The 23,378-nt window shown below is 47.2% G+C and overlaps 1 protein-coding gene across 1 annotated transcript in view; it reads right to left on the bottom strand.

Annotated features, from left to right (window-relative positions):
* Positions 1 to 23,378, bottom strand: part of LOC142295460 (transient receptor potential cation channel subfamily V member 6-like) — a 137,485-nt gene that overhangs the window by 36,352 nt on the left and 77,755 nt on the right. The window contains exons 8-10 of the mRNA XM_075338560.1: positions 17,249 to 17,449; positions 13,425 to 13,511; positions 9,484 to 9,560 (exon numbers count right to left, since the gene is read on the bottom strand). Of these exons, the coding sequence (XP_075194675.1) occupies positions 9,484 to 9,560; positions 13,425 to 13,511; positions 17,249 to 17,449 (365 nt within the window). The remainder of the gene's footprint in view (positions 1 to 9,483; positions 9,561 to 13,424; positions 13,512 to 17,248; positions 17,450 to 23,378) is intronic.

Genomic DNA, 23,378 nt, shown 5'->3' with positions numbered 1-23,378 from the left:
CAGTGGCCTTGTAGTCCATTCGGGCTGACAAGGTGGCCACCGCATTGCTGGAGATTTTCTCCCGAGTGGGTTTTCCCCAGGAAATGCTCACTGACCGGGGGACCCAATTCATGTCACAGCTGATGGAGGCCCTCTGTAAGCAAGTCCAGGTGCAACATCTGGTGGCCAGCCCGTACCATCCACAGACTAATGGCATGTGCGAGCGGTTCAATGGCACCTTAAAGCAGATGCTTAAGATGTTGGTCGACTCCCACGGGCGTGACTGGGAGCGGTATCTCCCACACCTGTTATTTGCTTACCGGGAGGTTCCACAGGCCTCAACGGGATTGTCACCGTTTGAGCTCCTGTACGGGCGACGTGTGCGGGGCCCCCTGGCTCTGGTGAAAGAGGCTTGGGAAGGGGATTTGGCCACCCCTAGAGTGTCGGTTATCGAGTATGTCATGTGCTTCCGGGACAAAATGCAGGCCTTGACGCAACTGGTACACGACAATATGGTTCAAGCCCAGGCCGATCAGAAGCGTTGGTACGACCAGAACGCTTGTGAGAGGACCTACCAAGTGGGTCAAAAGGTGTGAGTACTGGTCCCCGTACCACAGGACAAGCTTCAGGCAGCCTGGGAAGGCCCATACCTCGTGTACCAGCAGCTCAACCCTGTAACGTACCTTGTCACCCTGGACCCTGCCCGTGGAAGGCGGAAGCCCTTCCATGTGAACATGATGAAGGCACATCATGAGCGGGAGGCATGTGCGCTCCCCGTGTGCAACCTGCCCGAGGAGGGAGAAGCGGAAACCCTCTTGGATATGCTAGGGCAGGTGGATCCATTGAGGATGTTGAGGTTGGCCACCAGCTCTTGAAGGTCCAACGGTCCCAGCTGTGGGCCACCCTACACCCCTTCCGGGGGTTGTTTACCAACCAGCCCGGAAGGACTGACTTGGCTGTCCATCACGTGGACACTGGGGATCATCCCCCGATCCGGCGTTCAGCATATCGTGTCTCCCTGGAGGTGCAGCAACACATGCGCCAGGAGATTGACAAGATGCTGAAGCTGGGGGTGATCCAGGCATCCAACAGCGCGTGGGCCTCGCCTGTAGTCCTCGTCCCTAAGAAGGACCGAACCACTCGGTTCTGCGTGGACTACAGGGGGCTCAATGCTGTCACGGTCGCCGATGCGTACCCAATGCCATGCATCGATGACCTGCTCGATCAGTTGGCCGGGGCTCAGTACCTGACCATCATGGATCTGAGCCGGGGATATTGGCAGATCCCACTGACTCGAAAGGCCAGGGAATGCTCTGCCTTTATTACCCCATTTGGACTGTACGAGTCCACGGTGATGCCATTCGGGATGAGGAATGCCCCTGCCACTTTCCAGCGGATGGTCAACACCCTGCTCAAGGGACTTGAAGGGTACGCGTTCGCGTACCTGGATGACATTGCCGTCTTCAGTCCCACCTGGGAGGACCACGTAGAGCATCTAGCACAGGTGCTCAGTCGGATCCACCAGGCAGGTTTGACCATCAAGCCAGGAAAGTGTCAGCTGGCCATGAGCGAGGACCCGTACCTCGGTCACCGGGTAGGCGGGAGAACTCTGAAGCCCGAGCCTGAGAAAGTGGAGGCCATCGCATCCTGGCCCACCCCCAGGACCAAGAAGCAGGTGATGTCCTTCTTGGGGACTGCCGGGTACTATAGGAGGTTTGTTCCACGCTATAGTAGCCTGGCAAAGCCCTTGACGGACCTCACCAAGAAGAAGCTCCCCTCTGCAGTCAATTGGACAACGGACTGCGAGACAGCCTTCCGGGCCCTAAAGGACACCCTGTCCAGCCCGCCCGTGCTACAGGCAGCCGACTTCACGCGGCTGTTTGTAGTACAGACCGACGCCAGTTACTTCGGCCTCGGTGCGGTGCTCAGCCAGGTGGACTCTGCGAGCCAAGAGCACCCAGTCTTGTACCTGAGCAGGAAGCTGTTACCAAGGGAGGTGGCCTATTCCACGATGGAAAAGGAATGCCTAGCCATAGTGTGGGCCCTGCAGCGTCTGCAACCCTATCTATACGGGCGCCACTTCATCGTGGAGACGGACCACAATCCCCTCAGCTGGTTACACACCGTCTCCGGGACGAATGGCAGGTTGTTGCGGTGGAGCCTTGCGCTCCAGCAATACCACTTCACCATTCGACACAAAAGGGGCCGTGACCACGGTAACGCAGACGGGCTGTTCCGACAAGGAGAGGTCGCGGACGGGCGCACGGGGGAACACCGGAGTGTGCTGCCCCCTAGCGCCCTCAAAAGGGGGGAGGTGTGAGGTAAATCCGGAGATATGACGATAAATCATGATATTCAAGTCATGTCCGTAAGCCCTCTTCTGGTGTCACCCCCCCTTTCCTTCACACAACTCCTTCAATCAGAAAAGTTACCACAGGGATAAATGGTTTGTTTAGCAGATAGGTGTCAGAGGAACTGGTCTGTGTTCCACTCACCCAGCAGAAGGCCATCTCCTGTGATATATAGATCGCTTGTCCTCTCAGGCCTTTACAACAAAGAGAGAGAGGAAGACCCCCTGGGAGCTGTGTCCACTCATCAAAGAAAGTGGACAGTGACCTGGCAGAACCAAAAGGAAGCTAGACACCACAGGAGAGCATACTGCTGGCTCCGTAATATTATACACAGTTATGATATTACCGTGCGTCTCAGCCATACACCACCTACATCGTTAGAATCGGGACTTTGAGCCGAACCTGTGCATATCCTCGGAGTCTATGTGGCACCCTGGGGTGGCGAGATATAGAGAACTGCTAGTAGGAGTCCGGTAAATGAGTCGTGCTTGGACTCAAAATGCAGAGGCGACCCGGGCGGATCTGATGGCACCAGAACCGTCCCGATCGGACCCTCCCAGTCTGGAGTTGCGGGTAATAGCCCCTTCTGGGATATTACTCTGACTCAATGCAGGGGGAGTGGCAGTGCTTCCCTGTGAGGTCACTAAGGTAGGAGGGGACCTGGATTTGCCCAGGTTGATAACCCCAATTCGGCCATTTTCCAGTGTTCTTTCGCCGAGGGTCACGTGTAGGAAACATCTGTGGGAAAGATCCTAGAAACCTGGTCTACAGCGCCCCCTGTGGCCAGACGCACAAGGTAACTGAGTGAATTGTATACCTGTTTGTAATCCATATCTTGCTTGTAACTGTACTCTGACCTATGTATATTCTGTAGATCCCCTATTGTATATATTGTAGTTCTAGTGTGGCTTAGGCCGATTAAATTATATAATTAATCTTGGGCTGTTCTGTTATCTCGATCTTTAACCCCACGTCTGTGTGTTCGGCTAATAGTTACCGTAAGTCGGTTGGTGCCAGCGAGTGTGTGCCAAGGATCATTGTGGGGCGGCCAGTGAGAGGCGAGGAGGTTCTTATATATTCCATCCGCGGAGGTCGGAGGAATATATACCCTGCTCTCACTGGGAGCCCTTCAATCATCGGCACAGGAGAATAGCGGCCTCCTTGCTTATTTTCGGGCAATTCCATAATTGGCCTGACTATAAGAGGGGCGCTAGAGAGCGCGTCACGTGCTCTGTCGGTCGGGAGGTATAAGCTTGTTACCCCCCAATCGTGACATTGGTGGCCAGCACGGGGGATTTCTGAGTGACCCCCCCGGCTGTTCGTGACACGAGGTAATGCCGAAACCTTTCAGTGATTGCCCACACCAGGGCTAGGAATTCAAGCTTGAAGGAGCTGTAATTCTCGGGGTTTCTTTCCATGGGCCGGAGTTTTCTGCTGGCGTAGGCGATCACTTTCTCCTTCCCGTTCTGGACCTGGGACAAGACTGCCCCCAGGCCCACATTGCTGGCATCGGTGTAAAGGATGAACGGGAGGCTGTAGTCGGGATACGCCAGGATTTCTTCCCCTGTCAAGGCTGACTTCAGCTGGCGAAAGGACTCCTCGTGCTTCTCTTCCCACACAAATGGGGGTCCAGGGATCCTACCACCCTTAGTCTGTCCCACGAGGAGGTCTTGCATTGGTGCAGCCATCTTTGTGTACCCCTTGATGAAGCGGTGGTAATAGCCTATTGGGCCCAGGAACTGCCTCACCTCCCTCACTGTGGTCGGCTGTGGCCAGTCCTGGATAGCGGTAATCTTTCCTTGATGGGTGGATGTATGCCCGTGGGGATATGATGTTGCACTCCTCTAATCCTCCCGAAGTTTAGCGGGTGTTTGCTGAAAACCTGCTCATACTCCTGTACTACCCTGTATACCCCCTCTTTGTGATGCGTAGGTGTAGCTTCAGTGCCTACATGTAATTCCTGACACCACTCCTCTAGTTGTTCGGGGGGTGTGCCGCTATTGGTGGGGGGGTGCAGAGGTAGGAGGGGTGGCTTTGTGAATGGCGTGGGGATCTATGGTAAGCAGCTTGGCAATGGTAGCGTAACGGGGAAGCCTAACTTCTTCCTCCCCACAGTTCAGCACTCTCACAGGCACTCTCCCATTTTTTATGTCAATCACCCCTCTGGCCGCCATCACCATGGGCCAGTGTTCTGACGGCATGGGTTCCACCATCGCCGGGTAATCACGCCCTTGGGGGCCTACTGCTGCCCTACACCAAATGATCATCTCGCTCCTTGGTGGCACCACCAAAGGGGCCACGTCCATCACCCGCACTCCACCAATCTCTCCACCCGTCAAGTTCACTTGCTGCCGATGCAGGAGGGCCCGGATCTCACACTGCACTGCCCTCTGTCGGCCTCCTCCTGCAGTGGCGGACAACTGTTGCAACAGACTCAGCACTTCCCCCATACAATGCTCAATTACATTAGTCCCTAGAATTACTTTTGGGTTACAGTCACTGGATTCATTCAGCACCACAATCATCCCTTGATGTTTTAACTCGGTACGTCCCACAGTCAGGGTCACTTCTTTAAAGCCCGCCTGTGTCATAGGGAGCTCATTGACCGCAATAATGGTCAGACTGTCATCAGGAGGGGCAAGTTCACTATCATCCCAATACCTCTGGTACAACGTATATGGCATAGTGGTTACCTGTGATCCTGTGTCCAATAGGGCCATGGTCGGGATGCCGTCCACCGCCAGGGGGAAGATGGGGCGGCCTCCCATGTACCGGTCTCGCCAATCGGTAGGGCCGTTAGGGTCTACTCCTGAGGATTGGCCCTTGGCCCCAGGGGTTGCTCGTTTAACGGGCATCGCCGAGAGTAGTGACCAGGCTTGCCGCACCTGTAACAGGTAGGGGGTCCATACCGCTGGTCGTTGATCTTTTTCCACTGCATCCAGGGGACGTCCTCCGGGCTGTCGGCGAGCTGGATTTTCTCTGAGGGCTTGACTCTCGTCGGGAGCTGGAGTGTGGCGAGGATCCGGGCGAGGTCTCCATCCATGCGGCGGACTTGTGCGGCCAGCTCCTCCATCAGTCCACCGGGTTCTGCAGGGGCTGGTAGAGCCAGTAGGGGAGGTGCTACCGAGACAGGAGCGGTTTCAGCCAGCCACGGGGCTACATCAGGGGCGTCAGGGTTTGGGGCTTGCAGAGCCTTGATAGCCCGCTCTTTCAATACGGTAAAGTCCAGATCGGGCTGTTCCAGGGCCCACAGCCACAGCTGCTTGCGGTCCTCCGTGGACCCCAGCCCCTGCAGGAATTGTTCCACTAACATCTTATTGCTGTCCACATCGTTAATGGTGTCCACTCGTTTCAGTGTACGGAGGGCAGTCTGCAGGCGCAAGGCATAGTCTCTTATGTTATCTGCAGGTCGCTGTCGGCATTGATAGAACTGCATCCGCAATGCAGCTTCTGTGCGGGTCTCGAAAGCGGTTTGGAGTTTCTCAAAAATGGTAGTCACTGAGGCCCGGTCCGTGTCGGTCCAGGTCTCCGTCTCCTGCTCAGCCGCGCCGGTTAGCTGCCCTGGCACTACCGCCGCCCGCTGCCTGCCGGTCATGGCATACAGGTCAAAGACCCGGCTAATCTTTTTCCGGAAGGCCTGCAAAGCATCAGGCTTCCCATCATATTGCGGCAGCCAGGTAGCACCGGCGGCGGGAGCGAGGGCTGCCATATTACCATCTCCGGGCGCCGCCGCGACCACGACCGGCGCCCCACCGGCAGCCCCAGACATCTTTTTCTCGCCCACCCTCTTGGTTCTCTCCGGCACCTCCTTCTCCTGGGGGCGGGGCTTCACTTTTCGCGCCTTCCCTGCTCGGGGAAGACGGCTCGAGCGGGAACTTGTCGCGCCCAAGATGGCGGAATTTCAAAATTTTCGGTCAGACACCGCCGGCGCGGACTGCAAGGCGCACTTCTACTGGTAAGTAGATGGGTAGGATCCTGTTCGTGACGCCAATTTGTGTCACCCGGGGGTTAGGGGTACTCAGATCCGGGCCAAGGGTCACTTCAGTAAGTATCACGGTGGCGCGACCCGGTCTGTGATCCCAGGCTCCACAATAAAAGGGGGATTAAGTAGGGGAAATTGTCCGTGACGCCACCAGTGGGTTGCGGTGATAAGGTGGTGGCACCACCGCTGCCTCTGGGGATCGTGACCGGGACTGATGGTGTGGGAGCAGCAAGATGGGATCCCCTCCACGGGTAGGGGAGTTGTAGTCCCGGGGCCCAATTGGGAGTGGTGGTTTGGGGAATAACTGGTGCAGTCCACGGCTTGGTCCGGGTAGTGCAGGAGTACTCACAGTATAATCAATAACTGACACGAGTCCAGAATTGAACCAAGTTGCTGGTAACTGGTGCCCACGGCCGGTTGCTGTGAGGACGGGTCCCACAGCCATGTGTGTGATTCAGGTGCTCTTTTCCTGCCCGAGGTCTGTGTCTGCTTTGCACACTGGTCCGGACTGGGTCCCGACAGCTGGCACCGGGGGGGGCCCACTACCCTCACCCAGTCCACTCCGGGTCCCCACAAGTGGCTGGCCTGCTCCTGAGGCCCTTACTACCACTTCTCTGCTCCCAACGGAGCTGCTTCCAGAACTCTCTCCTCCTGCAGACTGACTCTAAACTCAACCCTGCTCTGCTCTTTCTAAGCTCCTCCCGCCCCTCCCTTTTCCTGGGGAGGGGTCGAGTGGGACCTGATTGGATGGTGTGTTTCTGTGTGTGGGAAACTTCCCAAGGGAGTGTGATATCTGCACCAAAAACATGGATGCAGACCTTTGTGACACCCTGGTTTTGCCAGGGCGGCACATATTATCATGCTGCAACACGAGGTGACAGTCATGGATGAATTGCACAATAATGGGCCTCAGGCAGGATCTCATCACAGTATCTCTGTGCATTCAAAATGGCATAAAAAAATGCACCTGTTTTCATTGACCATAACCTACACCTGCTCATACCATAACCCACCACCACCCTAGGACACTCTCACGACATTGTAATAAGCAAACCGCACACCCACACAACACCATACATGCAGTCTGCCATCTTTCCTGTACAGTGAGAACCGGAATTTATTTGTGAAGAGAACACTTCTCCAACATGCCAGATGCCATTGAATGTGAGCATTTACCTAATCAAGTCGGTTATGACAACGAGCTGCAGTCAAATGGAGATCCTCCAATTAGGACGACGAGCAGCAGTTGAGCTTATCTGAGAGAATTTCTGCACAAACTGTCTGAAACTTTCGTAATGCAAACGTATTGTTACAGAAGCTGTCCAGGTTGCTGGTGTCAGACAATCTTGGAGGTAAAGATGCTGGATGTTGAGTCTTCGGCTGGTGTGGTTACGCATGGTCTGTGGTTGTGAGGCCGGTTGGGTGTACTGCCAAATTCTCTGAAATGCCTTTGAAGACTGCTTATGGTAGAGAAATGAACATTCAATTCACGGACAACAGCTCTGATGGATATTTCTGCAGTCAGCATGCCAATTCCACACTCCCTCAAAATGTTCAACATCTGAGGCATTGTGCTATGTGAGAAAACTGCATATTTTAGTGTGGCCTTTTATTGTGTCCAGCCTAAAGGTGGTGTCACACATAGCGACGACGACAACAACGTCGCTGCTAAGTCACCATTTTCTGTGACGTAGCAGCGACGTCCCGTCGCTGTCGCTGTGTATGACATCCAGCAACGACCTGGCCCGTGCTGTGAGGTCGCCGGTCATTGCTGAATGTCCTGCTTAATTTTTTGGACGTTGCTCTCCCGCTGTGAAGCACACATCGCTGTGTGTGACAGTGAGAGAGCGACGAACTGAAGCGAACAGGGAGCAGGGAGCCGGCGTCTGGCAGACTGCGGTAAGCTGTAACCATGGTAAACATCGTGTAACAAAGAAGCCCTTTCCTTGGTTACCCGATATTTACCTTAGTTACTAGCGTCCGTCGCTCTCACGCTGTCAGTGCCGGCTCCCTGCATACGTAGCTGGAGTACACATCGGGTAATTAACCCGATGTGTACTCTGGCTAGGAGTGCAGGGAGCCAGCGCAAAGCGGTGTGCTCTCACGCTGCCAGTGCCGGCTCCCTGCTCCCTGCATACGTAACTGGAGTACACATCAGGTAATTAACCCGATGTGTACTCTGGCTAGGAGTGCAGGGAACAGGGAGCCGGCACTGGCAGCGTGAGAGCGGCGGACGCTAGTAACTAAGATAAATATCGGGTAACCAAGAGAAGTGCTTTCCTTGGTTACCCGATATTTACCTTAGTTACGCTTCCACGCGTCGCTGGGGGCTGGTCACTGGTCGCTGGTGAGATCTGCCTGTTTGACAGCTCACCAGCGACCATGTAACGACGCAGCAGCGATCCTGATAAGGTCAGATCGCTGGTCGTGATCGCTGCTGCGTCGCTATGTGTGACACCACCTTAAGGCACACCAGTGCAATAATCATACTGTCTAATCAGCATCTTGATATACCACAGCTCTGAGGTGGATGGATTATCTCAGCAAAGGAGAAGTGCTCACTAACACAGATTTAGACAAATTTGTGAACTATATTTGAGAGAAAAAGACATTTGTGTACATAGAAAAAGTCTTAGCTCTTTGAGTTCAGCTCATGAAAAATGGGAGCAAAAACAAAAGCGTTGAGTTTATATTTTTGTTCAGCGTAGTTACACCATTCAGTTCTTCTTCTCACCCTGTGCTGGACCCTTAGGGCTCATGCGCACGTAACTGCAGAATATTCTGCAGCGATTTGACAGCACATGCGCGTGTCAAATCACTGCAGAGAGACTGCATAATGAATGCAGTTTTTTTGTTAAAAAAAAGCAGATGTCATGCGCTAGGGATGCTGCCCCCACCATAGACAGAGCGGGACCTGCATCCAGAACGCACGGAATAATTGACATGCTGCTTTTATGAACGCACGGATTTGGGTCAAACTTTTAGCACCCAAATCACTGCGTTCATTAAAAGCAACGTGAGCCTGTCTTATGCAGAATCTTCATAGATTGTGCAGGGGACGCAGGACGCATGCATTTACGCTGCAGTGCAATACGCAGCATAAATGCATGCTATTACGCAACGTGCGCATAAGCCCTTAGGCTCTATAAGAATTAACAAAAAAGCACTTACATGATGATATGAAATGGTCCTCCCCTCACTGTGTTTCCAAAAAAGCGTCTTGGCCCTTTTCTGACTAATTGGACAACCTAAAATGTATGTATAACACAGAACCAAAATGTAGTATTAATTTGGTGATATTTTATATAGGAGCAATATCAATCATTACTATGCACAGATTTCATAACAGGCTTTATCAATTCTGCTGTGGTCAAGTAATCTGATTTAATCATACATATACAGTGCCTACAAGTAGTATTCAACCCCCTGCAGATTTAGCAGGTTTACACATTTGGAATTAACTTGGCATTGTGACATTTGGACTGTAGATCAGCCTGGAAGTGTGAAATGCACTGCAGCAAAAAAGAATGTTATTTTTTTTTTTTTTTTTTTTTTTTTTTTAAATTGTGAAAAGTTTATTCAGAGGGTCTTTTATTATTCAACCCCTCAAACCACCAGAATTCTGTTTGGTTCCCCTAAAGTATTAAGAAGTATTTCAGGCACAAAGAACAATGAGCTTCACATGTTTGGATTAATTATCTCTTTTTCCAGCCTTTTCTGACTAATTAAGACCCTCCCCAAACTTGTGAACAGCACTCATACTTGGTCAACATGGGAAAGACAAAAGAGCATTCCAAGGCCATCAGAGACAAGATCGTGGAGGGTCACAAGGCTGGCAAGGGGTACAAAATCCTTTCCAAGGAGTTGGGCCTACCTGTCTCCACTGTTGGGAGCATCATCCGGAAGTGGAAGGCTTATGGAACTACTGTTAGCCTTCCACGGCCTGGACAGCCTTTGAAAGTTTCCACCCGTGCCGAGGCCAGGCTTGTCCGAAGAGTCAAGGCTAACCCAAGGACAACAAGGAAGGAGCTCCGGGAAGATCTCATGGCAGTGGGGACATTGGTTTCAGTCAATACCATAAGTAACGTACTCCACCGCAATGGTCTCCGTTCCAGACGAGCCCGTAAGGTACCTTTATTTTCAAAGCGCCATGTCAAGGCTCGTCTACAGTTTGCTCATGATCACTTGGAGGACTTTGAGACAGACTGGTTCAAGGTTCTCTGGTCTGATGAGACCAAGATCGAGATCTTTGGTGCCAACCACACACGTGACGTTTGGAGACTGGATGGCACTGCATACGACCCCAAGAATACCATCCCTACAGTCAAGCATGGTGGTGGCAGCATCATGCTGTGGAGCTGTTTCTCAGCCAAGGGGCCTGGCCATCTGGTCCGCATCCATGGGAAGATGGATAGCACGGCCTACCTGGAGATTTTGGCCAAGAACCTCCGCTCCTCCATCAAGGATCTTAAGATGGGTCGTCATTTCATCTTCCAACAAGACAATGACCCAAAGCACACAGCCAAGAAAACCAAGTCCTGGTTCAAGAGGGAAAAAATCAAGGTGTTGCAGTGGCCTAGTTAGTCTCCTGACCTTAACCCAATTGAAAACTTGTGGAAGGAGCTCAAGATTAAAGTCCACATGAGACACCCAAAGAACCTAGATAACTTGGAGAAGATCTGCATGGAGGAGTGGGCCAAGAACTCCAGAGACCTGTGCCGGCCTGATCAGGTCTTATAAAAGACGATTATTAGCTGTAATTGCAAACAAGGGTTATTCCACAAAATATTAAACCTAGGGGTTGAATAATAATTGACCCACACTTTTATGTTGAAAATGTATTAAAATTTAACTGAGCAACATAACTTGTTGGTTTGTAAGATTTATGCATCTGTTAATAAATCCTGCTCTTGTTTGAAGTTTGCAGGCTCTAACTTATTTGCATCTTATCAAACCTGCTAAATCTGCAGGGGGTTGAATACTACTTGTAGGCACTGTATCACACTAGGACAGTATGTTTTTTGGGTGTGGGAGAAAAACGAAGCACCAAGGTAATTCTACACAATCCTGGGATGAACATATGTTCATACTAAGCAGATATTTTCTTTGGTAATGTTAGAGTGTAGCACTTTATCCCAAAATTGTATCCAGTCAGTAAACTACTGTGCTGTTAGATGCACTGAGTTTTCATATTTACTTTAATTATATTATTTTGTTTACAACTGAGTTCAGTTAATAAAAAAAAATTATATCCTATTTTCCAAACGCAATGATTAGAAGCTTGTTCCATACATTTTAGGCAAACTTTGCACGTTGCGACATCGCAAGCCGATGCTGCAATGTCGCACGCGATAGTCCCCGCCCCCGTCGCAGGTACGATATCTTGTGATACCTGGCGTAGCGAAAATTATCGCTACGCCAGCTTCACATGCAGTCACCTGCCCTGCGACCGTCGCTCAGGCCGGGGACCCGCCTCCCTCCTAAGGGGGTGGGTCGTGCGGCGTCATAGCGACGTCACACGTCAGGCGGCCAATAGCGGCGGAGGGGCGGAGATGAGCAGGATGTAAACATCCCGCCCACCTCCTTCCTTCCGTAGAGCCGCCGGCGGCAGGTAAGGTGAAGTTCCTCGCTCCTGCGGCGTAACACACAGCGATGTGTGCTGCCGCAGGAACGAGGAACAGCATCGTACCTGTCGCGGCAGCATAATTATGGAAAAGTTGGAGCCTGCAACGATGATACGATAACGACGCTTTTGCGCTCATTATTTGTATCATCTAGAATTTACACACAACGATGTCGAAAGTGACGCCGGATGTGCGTCACTTTCGATTTGACCCCACCGACATCGCACGTGCGATGTTGCAACGTGCAAAGCCGCCCTTACACTGAGGACCTATCCTTGAGATAATTCATCACTATCAGATTGGAAGTTGTTTGACACCCAATACCACCGCCGATCAGCTGTTCCCAGTGCCGGCAGTGATGGATGGATGTTTGTTGAGCTGAACAGAACTCCGTCATATGTATAGTGGTGGTTCAAATAGGAGCTGATAAACAGTACCCAGTGGCCACTGGACAGTTGACACAGCTGTGATGCGATGAACATCCGTCCCTTCACCAGCAATGAGAACGGCTGCTCGTGGGGGTGTTTGGGAGACAGACCGCTTCTGATCTGATATTAATGCCCTATCCTGTGGATAAAAGTAGTGGAATAACCCTTCAATGTGCTTTACTTATTTTAAATATGAGTTATCCATTATTATCTCTGTTTGTAGAACCTGTAGTCAAGGTTACATTTTTTTTTTTAGCCTCTAAAAAATATTATTTAAATAATTGAGTCAAAACTAGGAGGCAGAAGCTACGTAAAAGATGTAATGGGAGCTGTGGAGAATCGGTCAGTAAGGCAGGCTTTGCACGTTGCAACATCGCAAGCCGATGCTGCGATGTCGCACGCGATAGTCCCTGCCCCCGTCGCAGGTACGATATCTTGTGATAGCTGGCGTAGCGAAAATTATCGCTACGCCAGCTTAACATGCACTCACCTGCCCTGCGACCGTTGCTCTGGCCGGCGACCCGCCTCCTTCCTAAGGGGGCGGGTGTGCGACATCACACGGCAGGCGGCCAATAGCGGCGGAGGGGCGGAGATGAGCAAGATGTAAACATCCCGCCCACCTCCTTCCTTCCGTATAGCCGCCGGCGGCAGGTAAGCTGATGTTCCTCGCTCCTGCGGCGTTATACACAGCGATGTGTGCAGGAGCAAGGAACTACATCGTACCTGTCGCTGCAGCATAATTATGAAAAAGTCGGAGCCTGCAACGATGATACGATAACGACGCTTTTGCGCTAGTTAATCGTATCATCTAGCATTTACACACTACGATCTCGAAAGTGACGCCGGAAGTGCGTCACTTTCGATTTGACCCCACCGACATCGCATGTGCGATGTTACAACGTGCAAAGCCGTATTGATTGTTTTATCAATTTTATTTTATTATTATATTTTATATTATTATTATTTTATTCCAACTTATATCCTTTTTGAATTTTTTTTTTTTTTGCACCTATTTGACGACCTCTTTCATTTGTTTTTAGTAAGGTGTTACAATACATACCTCAATTATAAGAATTAGAACTCCACCAAGAATGACAATTATTTCTCCACAAAATCGAACATAGTCTTCTTTTGTTTTGTAAGAATCCTAAAAATGTAAATATTATTTACTTTAGGCCTTATGTAAACTGTAAGCCCTTGGTCCATTAAATTAATCTTGCCAAATGGGATAACGTTAGAGGTAAGAGCCCAGGCTGTTGTGTAGAACGTAAAAAACACTTTCATAGTAGTCATCTAGGGGGAGGTCCAGTCCAATGGGTATTGCTGCTCTCCGGTCCAACGCCTCCTCTCCTGTCTGGCGCCTCCTCTTTGCAGCAATCATCGTCTTCCTTGTTCTGAGGACCTTGTGCATTACGTGTCCTACGTCATGCACATTAGCCAGCATTGAGGTCCTGCACAGGCACGCTTTGATCTGCTGTGCTGAGGTCAGATCAAAATATTGTAGTGCACAACCATTCCTCATGCCTGCACATGACAGTACTTTGATCTGCCCTCAGCAGATCAAAGTGCGCCTCCGCAGGACCGCAATGTTGGCCTGTGTGGATGACTTCGATACGTCATCCAAACTGTGCAGGGTAGAAGGAGGACAGAGATCACAACAAAGAGGAGGCGCCGGGCCGGAACGAGGAGGTGTCGTCACGGAAAGCAGTGAAACCCATCGGACCGGACTGCCAATTACAAAGTGCTTATACAACAAGCAACTGTACAATTTGCCTAGGCAGGAAGTGCACACTTACAAGCTGTTTGTTATACAGCTTGTAAGCCCTGCTGTGAAGTTGCTTGGATCACTGAATCAGAGCAACTTCAGTATAACACACTCCTATTATGTTGCAGAGACAAAAATGTATGTTATCTTCATCTAAAAACATAATAAGAGCCATCAGAAAGTTGTATCTACCCAGAAGTGGCACCGAAAAAAAACTACAGGTTGCCCTTGTAAAAAAAAACAAAAAAAAAAACCCAAGAACTCGCACAGCTCTATTAATGAAAAATTTAGAAAAAAAGGTTCTAGGTCTCAGAAAATATTGAGACAAAATGATAGTTTATCAAATATTAGTTTGGCAAAACAAGAAAACCTCTATAGGTTTGGCATCAAAATGATTATATTGTGCTGCTAGGCACTGCCCAGTGAACACCATAAAAATGAAGTAGAAAACAAAATGTCGCAATTATTTTATTTTTTCCACCATTAAACCACACATGGACCTTTTTTTTTCCTATTTTTCAGTATATTTTATGGTAAAGTGAAAGGTGTAATTCAAAACTAGAACTTATACAGCAAAAAATAAATCCTCATCGACAAAAAGATGGATTGATCAACCTTCAATTTATGTTGCAAAGAAGAAATTGGAGCACACAGCATTATGCCCCACTTCATCAAAAATTAATATTATATAAGCAAATAATACCCAATAATAGGCACAAAAAGAAACGTTTTCTTTAATATTTTTTATTTTTCTATCCTGATATCCAAATTAGATTATTACACTGCACAGTCAGGTTCATCAACCTAGGTTATGTGTGGAATATTTTTCTTTGATATAAAATATCCACTTGTACCAGTATATGTAGGGATGAAATCACTGGGCTGTCTAGAGATCCAGAGAGAGTGTAGAAATTTTATTGCCCACAGGAGAAGGAACCCAGTAGTGCAGTGGATATAGAGGAATGTGGTGGTATGTCCCTTCTTATACTGGTGCAAGTGGAATTTTTGCATTTTTTCATCTAAAAAAGATGTTCCACACATACAATCTTAAGTCTGACGAAGGGTACTTTACCCGAAACATTGCTGTACTTTGCCGTGTAATAAGCTTTTTTGGATATGAGGGTAGAAAAATAAAAAGCATTCAAAACAACAATCCTTTTTGTACTGTAAGGACTCACTCATTATATATGATTAGGGTCACTCACTTTGCTTGCTTCAGCGAGGTAGTATAGGAAGACAATCCTTTTCAAAGTCTATTCGGTTTATTTAGCCATACATATACCATAACATAAAACTATATACCAGTCCATTTACCTCACTGGTACGCTCGCACACATTTGTATACACTTCTCCAGAGTAGTATCTTAGTGTATCAATCTTGGGCTCCACTCACTGACCCTGGTCAATAATCACATGGTTTTCAAGTCCGTTATGTGCAGGAGGTTTGGCCACCTCCATACACACTGCCTTCTGTCTTTCAGAGGCTCCTTCCAACAAACTGACCTGCCCCTGTCGACAGGCATCTCTCTTCAGAGGTACCTTGCAGAGGATTCACAAAACCTCTATACACTGACTCCTTCAGTACACACATTTTTAATCTGGCCATGTGTCAAACAAACAGACACCATTAAAACATAAGAGACACACCCATGGATGGAGGTTTGTGTAAAGCCAGACACATCCATACCTCTATTTATCTGTAACCCTGGTCCAGAATGCCTTAAAGGGAACCTGTCAAGTGCAATATGCACCCAGAACCAGTTCTGGGTGCATATTGCTAATCCCTGCCTAACTGTCCCTGCATCTAGTAGCAAACATAAAGAGATCTTCAGGAAAATATTTCTAAAGATCCTATATAAGATGCCAATGAGTGCAGAGACTAGTCGTAAGGGCATTAGTTCCTGCTCTCATTCCGCCCTCTTAGCACATTAGCACGCCCACAGGGGTGAACTTACATTCTTTTCAATGCCCATTGCCTAGTGTCATCAGCGGTGATACCCGTACCTGTGTCCGTTGTCACCGCATAAGACACCAGGCGGTGCGCATGATCAGGAACTTCCGGTCATGCGCACTAGACCTCTCTGATGCCAGAGAGCTAAATGAGCACGGGAACTAGCGCCCTTAAGACTAGTCCCTGCACTCATTAGCATACTATAATCTTTAGAAATGCTTTTCTAAAAATCCCTTTATCTATGCTACTATAGGCAGGGACAGTTAGGCAGGGATTACTAATATGCATCCAGAACTGCTCATGGTTCTGGGTACATATTGCACCTGACAGGTTCCCTTTAACACATCTTGTGGCACTACAGGACTACAGGTACCAGAGAAATTTCCAGTTTTACATCCCAGAAGACAGCAACCTCTGTGATATATACTGGCCATTTACAATGTAGCCGGTTGCCATCTCCTAGTACCTATTATTGATGTGCCACTTCTTTAATATTAATTTTCTGATGTCAATGGATTAATCTTGAAAGAAGGGAAGTAAAAAATAAAATACAAAAACGAAAATGTGCTTATTATACTGTATATTTCATCTTTATTGCAAAGATTAACCTTTAAATCCTAAATTATCCAATTAATCTAGAATTCTCTGTGTTAAAGCAGTAAAGAGCCACATTCATTCTAGAGATTGATGGGAATTAAGAATCACTTTAGCCAAAATATTCAGCAAACAGGTAGATAGATCAGGTCTAATATTCGTAATATTTTTTATCAGCAATCTTAATAATAAAAATAATAAATGAAAATCTACCGTGTCATCACTTGGGGCCGTTATATTACTGAAACGGCTCTGGATGACAATTTCTTTTTAAACTGCCTAATAATAGTTTATCAGTAGCTAGTTATATTACACTCATCCAAAACATATACTTCATACTTGGCATTTTGGAAGCTTTTAATTAGTGCTTGATAAGCAATAAACTATAGACCAATTTATGGATTTAGAGAAATTGTTCTAATCTGTGCAGCAATGCCTGGCAGCATTTTATTAGCAATGGGGCCATTCATTGAAAGACAGATGTATGAGTGCATTACTGTATTGTGCTGTCTCAAGGCATTCTGCAATGAGGATGGATTGCTGTAATGAAATGAATAGAGCATATAACACTTACATAAAATGGCCTTGTGATGATCTTTCTCTTTTCTCCATCTGTGATCTCTTCCATTAGCGGCCGATACAAGCAGCATAAAGTCAAGATTATAGTGTAGAGAATGTACAAAAAAGTGCACAGCAAAAAATATTTATATCCATAAGTAGACAATTTGTACTGAAGCAGCTCCTTTAAAGGTGTAATTTCCAAAAGATTTCTTGCCTTGGGTTGGAGCAAAAAAAATAAAATAAACTAATACAAAGTAACAAATCAGAAGTTAGAGTGAAATAATACTCTGTTATCAGAGGGGTTTTTTTTCATTAGGATGAAACATTATATATTTCCTCTTTATAGAACAGATTAACCTTTAAAACCTAAATTAACCTCAATGAAGCCAAAATGGACTTTGTAATACAACAGATTAGACATCACTTTGTTAGAGAATTGGTAAGATATAAAGCAAGTTTCGTCTGGACAAATTGAACAATTTAAATTAAATTAAAGGTCAGCTCAGGAACAATACAATCTTCTCTTTTTTCTGTTCTTTCTGGCAGCTCCTGTGAGATACAGCATACTAAATGGAGAGTTCGGAGTATTTGGTATGGATGTGAACCTCACTCCTATAGCTCAGGGGTTTCATCTGTACTCTAGACCCCGGGTCCCATAGGAAATGTATACTAGATTATTTCTGAGACATGTGCTTGGTTTTCTATTCATGATATTTTATATCAAACTGTTTAAAGAGGACTTGTTATCTGGTCAAAAGTGGCCAGGCTATGATCATATTTTTATTCCTGCTGCTCCTGGTTTTTAGTTGTTTTTTTTTTTATTTTAATATCCGCCATATGGTCCCAGAGATATGGGCCTCTATATATTTACCTCTAATAAATAAAAAGGCGTGACTCATGGGATTCTCTGGAAGTGCAACTTTAGGCTGCTCGGAAGTATTAAACTGTAAGTCACACCTACTTGTAAAAAGTACAGATGTGAATTTTTTGAAATTCCAATTCACCGCTTTTGCCAAATGGTACCAAAAAATTTGATCTGTGGTGAATACATTTATGTGAATCTCAATACTAGAAGGCTTGCAATTGCTCAGAAAGTGCACTTGGGGGAGAGAGAGAACTCTGCTGACTATAAGAGCTTACACTCTACAAAAAGAGGGCCCTGCTTATCAAAAGAGCTTACAGCCTACAGGAGAGAGAGAGAAAGAGAGAGAGAACCCTGCTGACTATAAGAGCTTACATTCTACAGGAGAGAGAGAGAACCCTGCTGACTATAAGGGCTTACACTCTACAGGAGAGAGAGAGAGATAGAGAACCCTGCTGACTATAAGAGCTTACATTCTACAGGAGAGAGAGAGAACCCTGCTGACTATAAGAGCTTACACTATACAGGAGAGAGAGAACCCTGCTGACTATAAGGGCTTACACTCTACAGGAGAGAGAGAACCCTGATGACTATAAGGGCTTACACTCTACAGGAGAGAGAGAGAGAGAGATAGAGAACCCTGCTGACTATAAGAGCTTACACTATACAGGAGAGAGAGAGAACCCTGATGACTATAAGAGCTTACACTATACAGCAGAGAGAGAAGCCTGGTGACTATAAGAGCTTACACTTTACAGGAGAGACCCTGCTGACTATAAGAGCTTACACTATACAGGAGAGAGAGAACCCTGCTGACTATAAGGGCTTACACTCTACAGGAGAGAAAGAGAACCCTGCTGACAATAAGAGCTTACACTCTTCAGGAGAGAGAGAACCCTGATGACTATAAGGGCTTACACTCTACAGGAGAGAGAGAGAGAGAGAGAGAGAGAACCCTGCTGACTATAAGAGCTTACAGTATACAGAAAGAGAGATCCCTGCTTATCAAAAAAAAAAACAAATAGCCTAGAAGAGAAAGAGAGAGAGAGAGAGAACCCTTCTGACTATAAGTTCTTACACTCTACAGGAGAGAGAGAGAGAGAACCCTGCTGACTATAAGAGCTTACACTATACAGCAGAGAGAGAACCCTGCTGACTGTAAGAGCTTACACTTTACTGGAGAGAACCCTGCTGACTATAAGAGCTTACATTATACAGAAGAGCGAGAACCTTGCTAACTATAAGAGCTTACACTTTACAGGAGAGAGATAACTCTGCTGACTATAAGAGCTTACAGTATACAGAAAGAGAGATCCCTGCTTATAAAAAAAAAATAGCCTAGAAGAGAGAGAGAGAGAACCCTGCTGACTATAAGAACTTACAGCCTACAGGAAAGAGAGAGAGAGAGGAGAGAGAGAACCCTGCTGACTATAAGAGCTTACACTATACAGGGGAGAGAGAGAGAGAACCCTGCTGACTATAAGAGCTTACACTATACAGCAGAGAGAGAACCCTGCTGATTATAAGAGCTTACACTTTACTGGAGAGAACCCTGCTAATTATAAGAGCTTACACTTTACAGGAGAGAGATAACTCTGCTGACTATAAGAGCTTACAGTATACAGAAAGAGAGATCCCTGCTTATAAAAAAAAAAATAGCCTAGAAGAGAGAGAGAACCCTGCTGACTATAAGAACTTACAGCCTACAGGAAAGAGAGAGAGAGGAGAGGGAGAACCCTACTGACTATAAGAGCTTACACTATACAGAAAGAGAGCCCTGATTATTGAAAGATCAAACATCCTACAGGAGAGAGAGTGAGAACTCTGCTGACCATAAGAGCATACACTCTACAAGAGAGAGAGAAGCTTACATTCTACAGGAGAGAGTGAGAACCCTGCTCACCATAAGAGTTTATTGTAATACAGGCACTGGCATTCCCACACTGTTCTGCCCCCCCTCCCCCAGGGGGTGGATTATTGTATAGAGATTATATTCAGTAACAGGGCGGACATCTGTTGAGGTTCCTACAAACCCACTATTAGGGAGTTAATGGCAGCAGACCATAGCTGCCACTAAGTTCTAGGTTAATCATGGCAGGCGTCTCCCCATGATTAACCTGTAAGTTAAAGAAAATAAACACACATCCAAAAAAAATCCTTTATTTCGAATGAAAGACAAAAAAACACCCTTTCACCACTTCATTAACCCCTCAAAAACACCTCCAGGTCCAACGTAATCCACGCAAGGTCCCACGACGCTTTCAGCTCTGCTACATCGGAAGCTGCCAGGAGCGGCAGTAGAACACCACTGCTCCTGTGAGCTCCATGCAGCAACTAAAGTGAGTCACACGATTAGCTGTGCTGTCACTGAGGTTACTCGCGGTCACCACTCTCAGGTGGAGGACTGCATCTGTGGCCGCGAGTAACCTGAGTGAAAGCACAGCTAATCGCGTGGCTCACTGCAGTCACTCAGGGGATTTGCGATCACAGGTGAGTCCTTCACATGTGACCGCAAATCAGGCTGCGACACAAAGCGAGACCCGCGCGATGTCAGTGAAATCAGTTGAAGCTTTGACGTCACTTCTGTGGACTCCTGTGTCCTGGCACTGACCTCGGAGGTTCATCCGAGTTCATGACAGCACACAGAGCCGCGGGATGACAATGAAGTCGGGTGAAGTTCATCCAAGTTCATTCTCATCATATGGCTCTGTCTGTGTCTGCTGTCAGCGGGCATGTAGCAGAGCTGGGGGACCGCACTTACAAAAATGCATGCAAAATGCATCCAAAATACATGCGTTTTGGATGCATTCTTTTTGTCAACACGCAGCGTCACGCCTGCCAGAGGGTGCATTTATTTCTGCACTGGCCAGGACGCAAAGTGCGCATGAGCCCTTAAGGGTGCTTTACACACTGCGACATCGCTAGCGATCTCGTTAGCGATGTGACAGGCCAGATCGCAGATGCGCTCTGCCAAGATCGCACATAGGTCGTTTTTATAGCGCCGGTCACATGTGCGATCTCAGCAGATCGCATCTGCGATCTGGCGTGTCACATCGCTAACGAGATTGCTAGCTATGTCGTAGCGTGTAAAGCACCCTTTACTCTATAAAAGTGGATTGAGTGAGGCGGGATATGTTTAGTCAGAATGTAGCTAGAAATATGCAATTCCCAATTTGCAGTCACATGACTTTCTGATCCCTGTGCTGACACGGGAGAATCGTGATAGTGTGCATGCTGTAAAGATTCACAAGTCTGTAGTCACACAGTGTAAATGCAGACTTGTATGCCAAGACTGGAGAACACTTTTAAGGCTATGTGCGCACGTTGCGTACTGTCCCTGCAGAAATGTCTGCAGCGATTTGAACAGCACACGTGCGCTTCAAATTGTTGCAGAAACAGTCCGTAATGGAAAAAAAAAAGCCGATTCCATGCGCTCTGACTGCAGCTCCTCCCATAGACAGAGCAGGAGCTGCAGGCAGAGCGCAGGAAAGAAGTGACATGTCACTTCTTAGAACGCGCGCTTCGGGCAGCAGCCGAAGCGCTGCGCTCTAAGACGCCACATGCTCACGTCTCCTGCATAATCTTCATAGATTATGCAGGGGACGCAGGACACATGCAGTTACGCCGCGGTGGAGATCGCAGCGTAACTGCATGTAATTACGCAACGTACATAGCCTAAGTTTGTTTCTTGTACCATATCAAGGTATATACAGTCATATGAAAAAGTTTGGGCACCCCTATTAATGTTAACCTTTTTTCTTTATAACAATTTGGGTTTTTGCAATCGCCATTTCAGTTTCATATATCTAATAACTGATGGACTGAGTATTATTTCTGGATTGAAATGAGGTTTATTGTACTAACAGAAAATGCGCAATCCGCATTTAAACATAATTTGACCTGTGCAAAAGTATGGGCACCTCTACTTAAAAGTGACATAAATATTTTGTAGATCCTCCTTTTGCAAAAATCACAGCCTCTAGCCACTTCCTGTAGCTTTTAATGAGTTCCTGGATCCTGGATGAAGGTATATTTGACCATTCCTTTTTACAAAACAATTCCAGTTCAGTTAAGTTTGATGGCCGCCGAGCATGGACAGCACGCTTCAAATCATCCCACAGATTTTCAATGATATTCAGGTCTGGGGACTGGGATGGCCATTTCAGAACATTGTAATTGTTCCTCCGCATGAATGCCTGAGTAGATTTTGAGCAGTGTTTTGGATCATTGTCTTGCTGAAATATCCATCCCCTGCGTAACTTCAACTTCATCACTGATTCTTGCACATTATTGTCAAGAATCTGCTGATACTGAGTTGAATCCATGCGACCCTCAACTTTAACAAGATTCCCGGTGCCGGCATTGGACACACAGCCCCAAAGCATGATGGAACCTCCACCAAATTTTACTGTGGGTAGCAAGTGCTTTTCTTGGAATGCCGTGTTTTTTTGCCTCCATGCATAACGCCTTTTTGTATGACCAAACAACTCAATCTTGGTTTCATGAGTCCACAGGACCTTCTTCCAAAATGTAACTGGCTTGTCCAAATGTGCTTTTGCATACCTCAGGCGACTCTGTTTGTGGCATGCTTGCAGAAACTGCTTCTTTTGCATCACTTTCCCATACAGCTTCTCCTTGTGCAACGTGCGCTGTATTGTTGACCGATGCACATTGACACCATCTGCAGCAAGATGATGCTGCAGGTCTTTGGAGGTGGTCTGTGGATTGTCCTTGACTATTTTCACCAGTCTTCTTCTTCTGCCTTTCTGATATTTTTCTTGTCCTGCCACTTCTGGGCTTAACAAGAACTGTACCTGTGTTCTTCCATTTCCTTACTATGTTCCTCACAGTGGAAACTGACAGTTTAAATCTCTGAGACAATTTTTTGTATCCTTCCCCTAAACAACTATGTTGAATAATCTTTGTTTTCAGATCATTTGAGCATTGTTTTGAGGAGCCCATGATGCCACTCTTCATAGGAGATTCAAATAGGAGAACAAGTGGCCACCTTAAGTACCTTTTCTCATGATTGGATACACCTGCCTATGAAGTTCAAAGCTCAATGAGGTTACAAAACCAATTTAGAGCTTTAGTAAGTCAGTAAAAAGTAGTTAGGAGTGTTCAAATCAAGAAATTGATAAGGGTACCCATACATTTGCACCTGTCAAGTTTTGTTTAAATGCGGATTGCACATTTTCTGTTAGTACAATAAACCTCATTTCAATCCAGAAATATTACTCAATCCATCAGTTATTAGATATATGAAACTGAAATAGCTGTT

This window comes from Anomaloglossus baeobatrachus, chromosome 3 (genome assembly GCF_048569485.1).
Source record: "Anomaloglossus baeobatrachus isolate aAnoBae1 chromosome 3, aAnoBae1.hap1, whole genome shotgun sequence".
In the NCBI taxonomy this organism is placed as follows: Eukaryota; Metazoa; Chordata; class Amphibia; order Anura; family Aromobatidae; genus Anomaloglossus; species Anomaloglossus baeobatrachus.
Note: the sequence above shows the minus strand (reverse complement) of the source record. Positions and strands in the feature narration are given on the sequence as shown.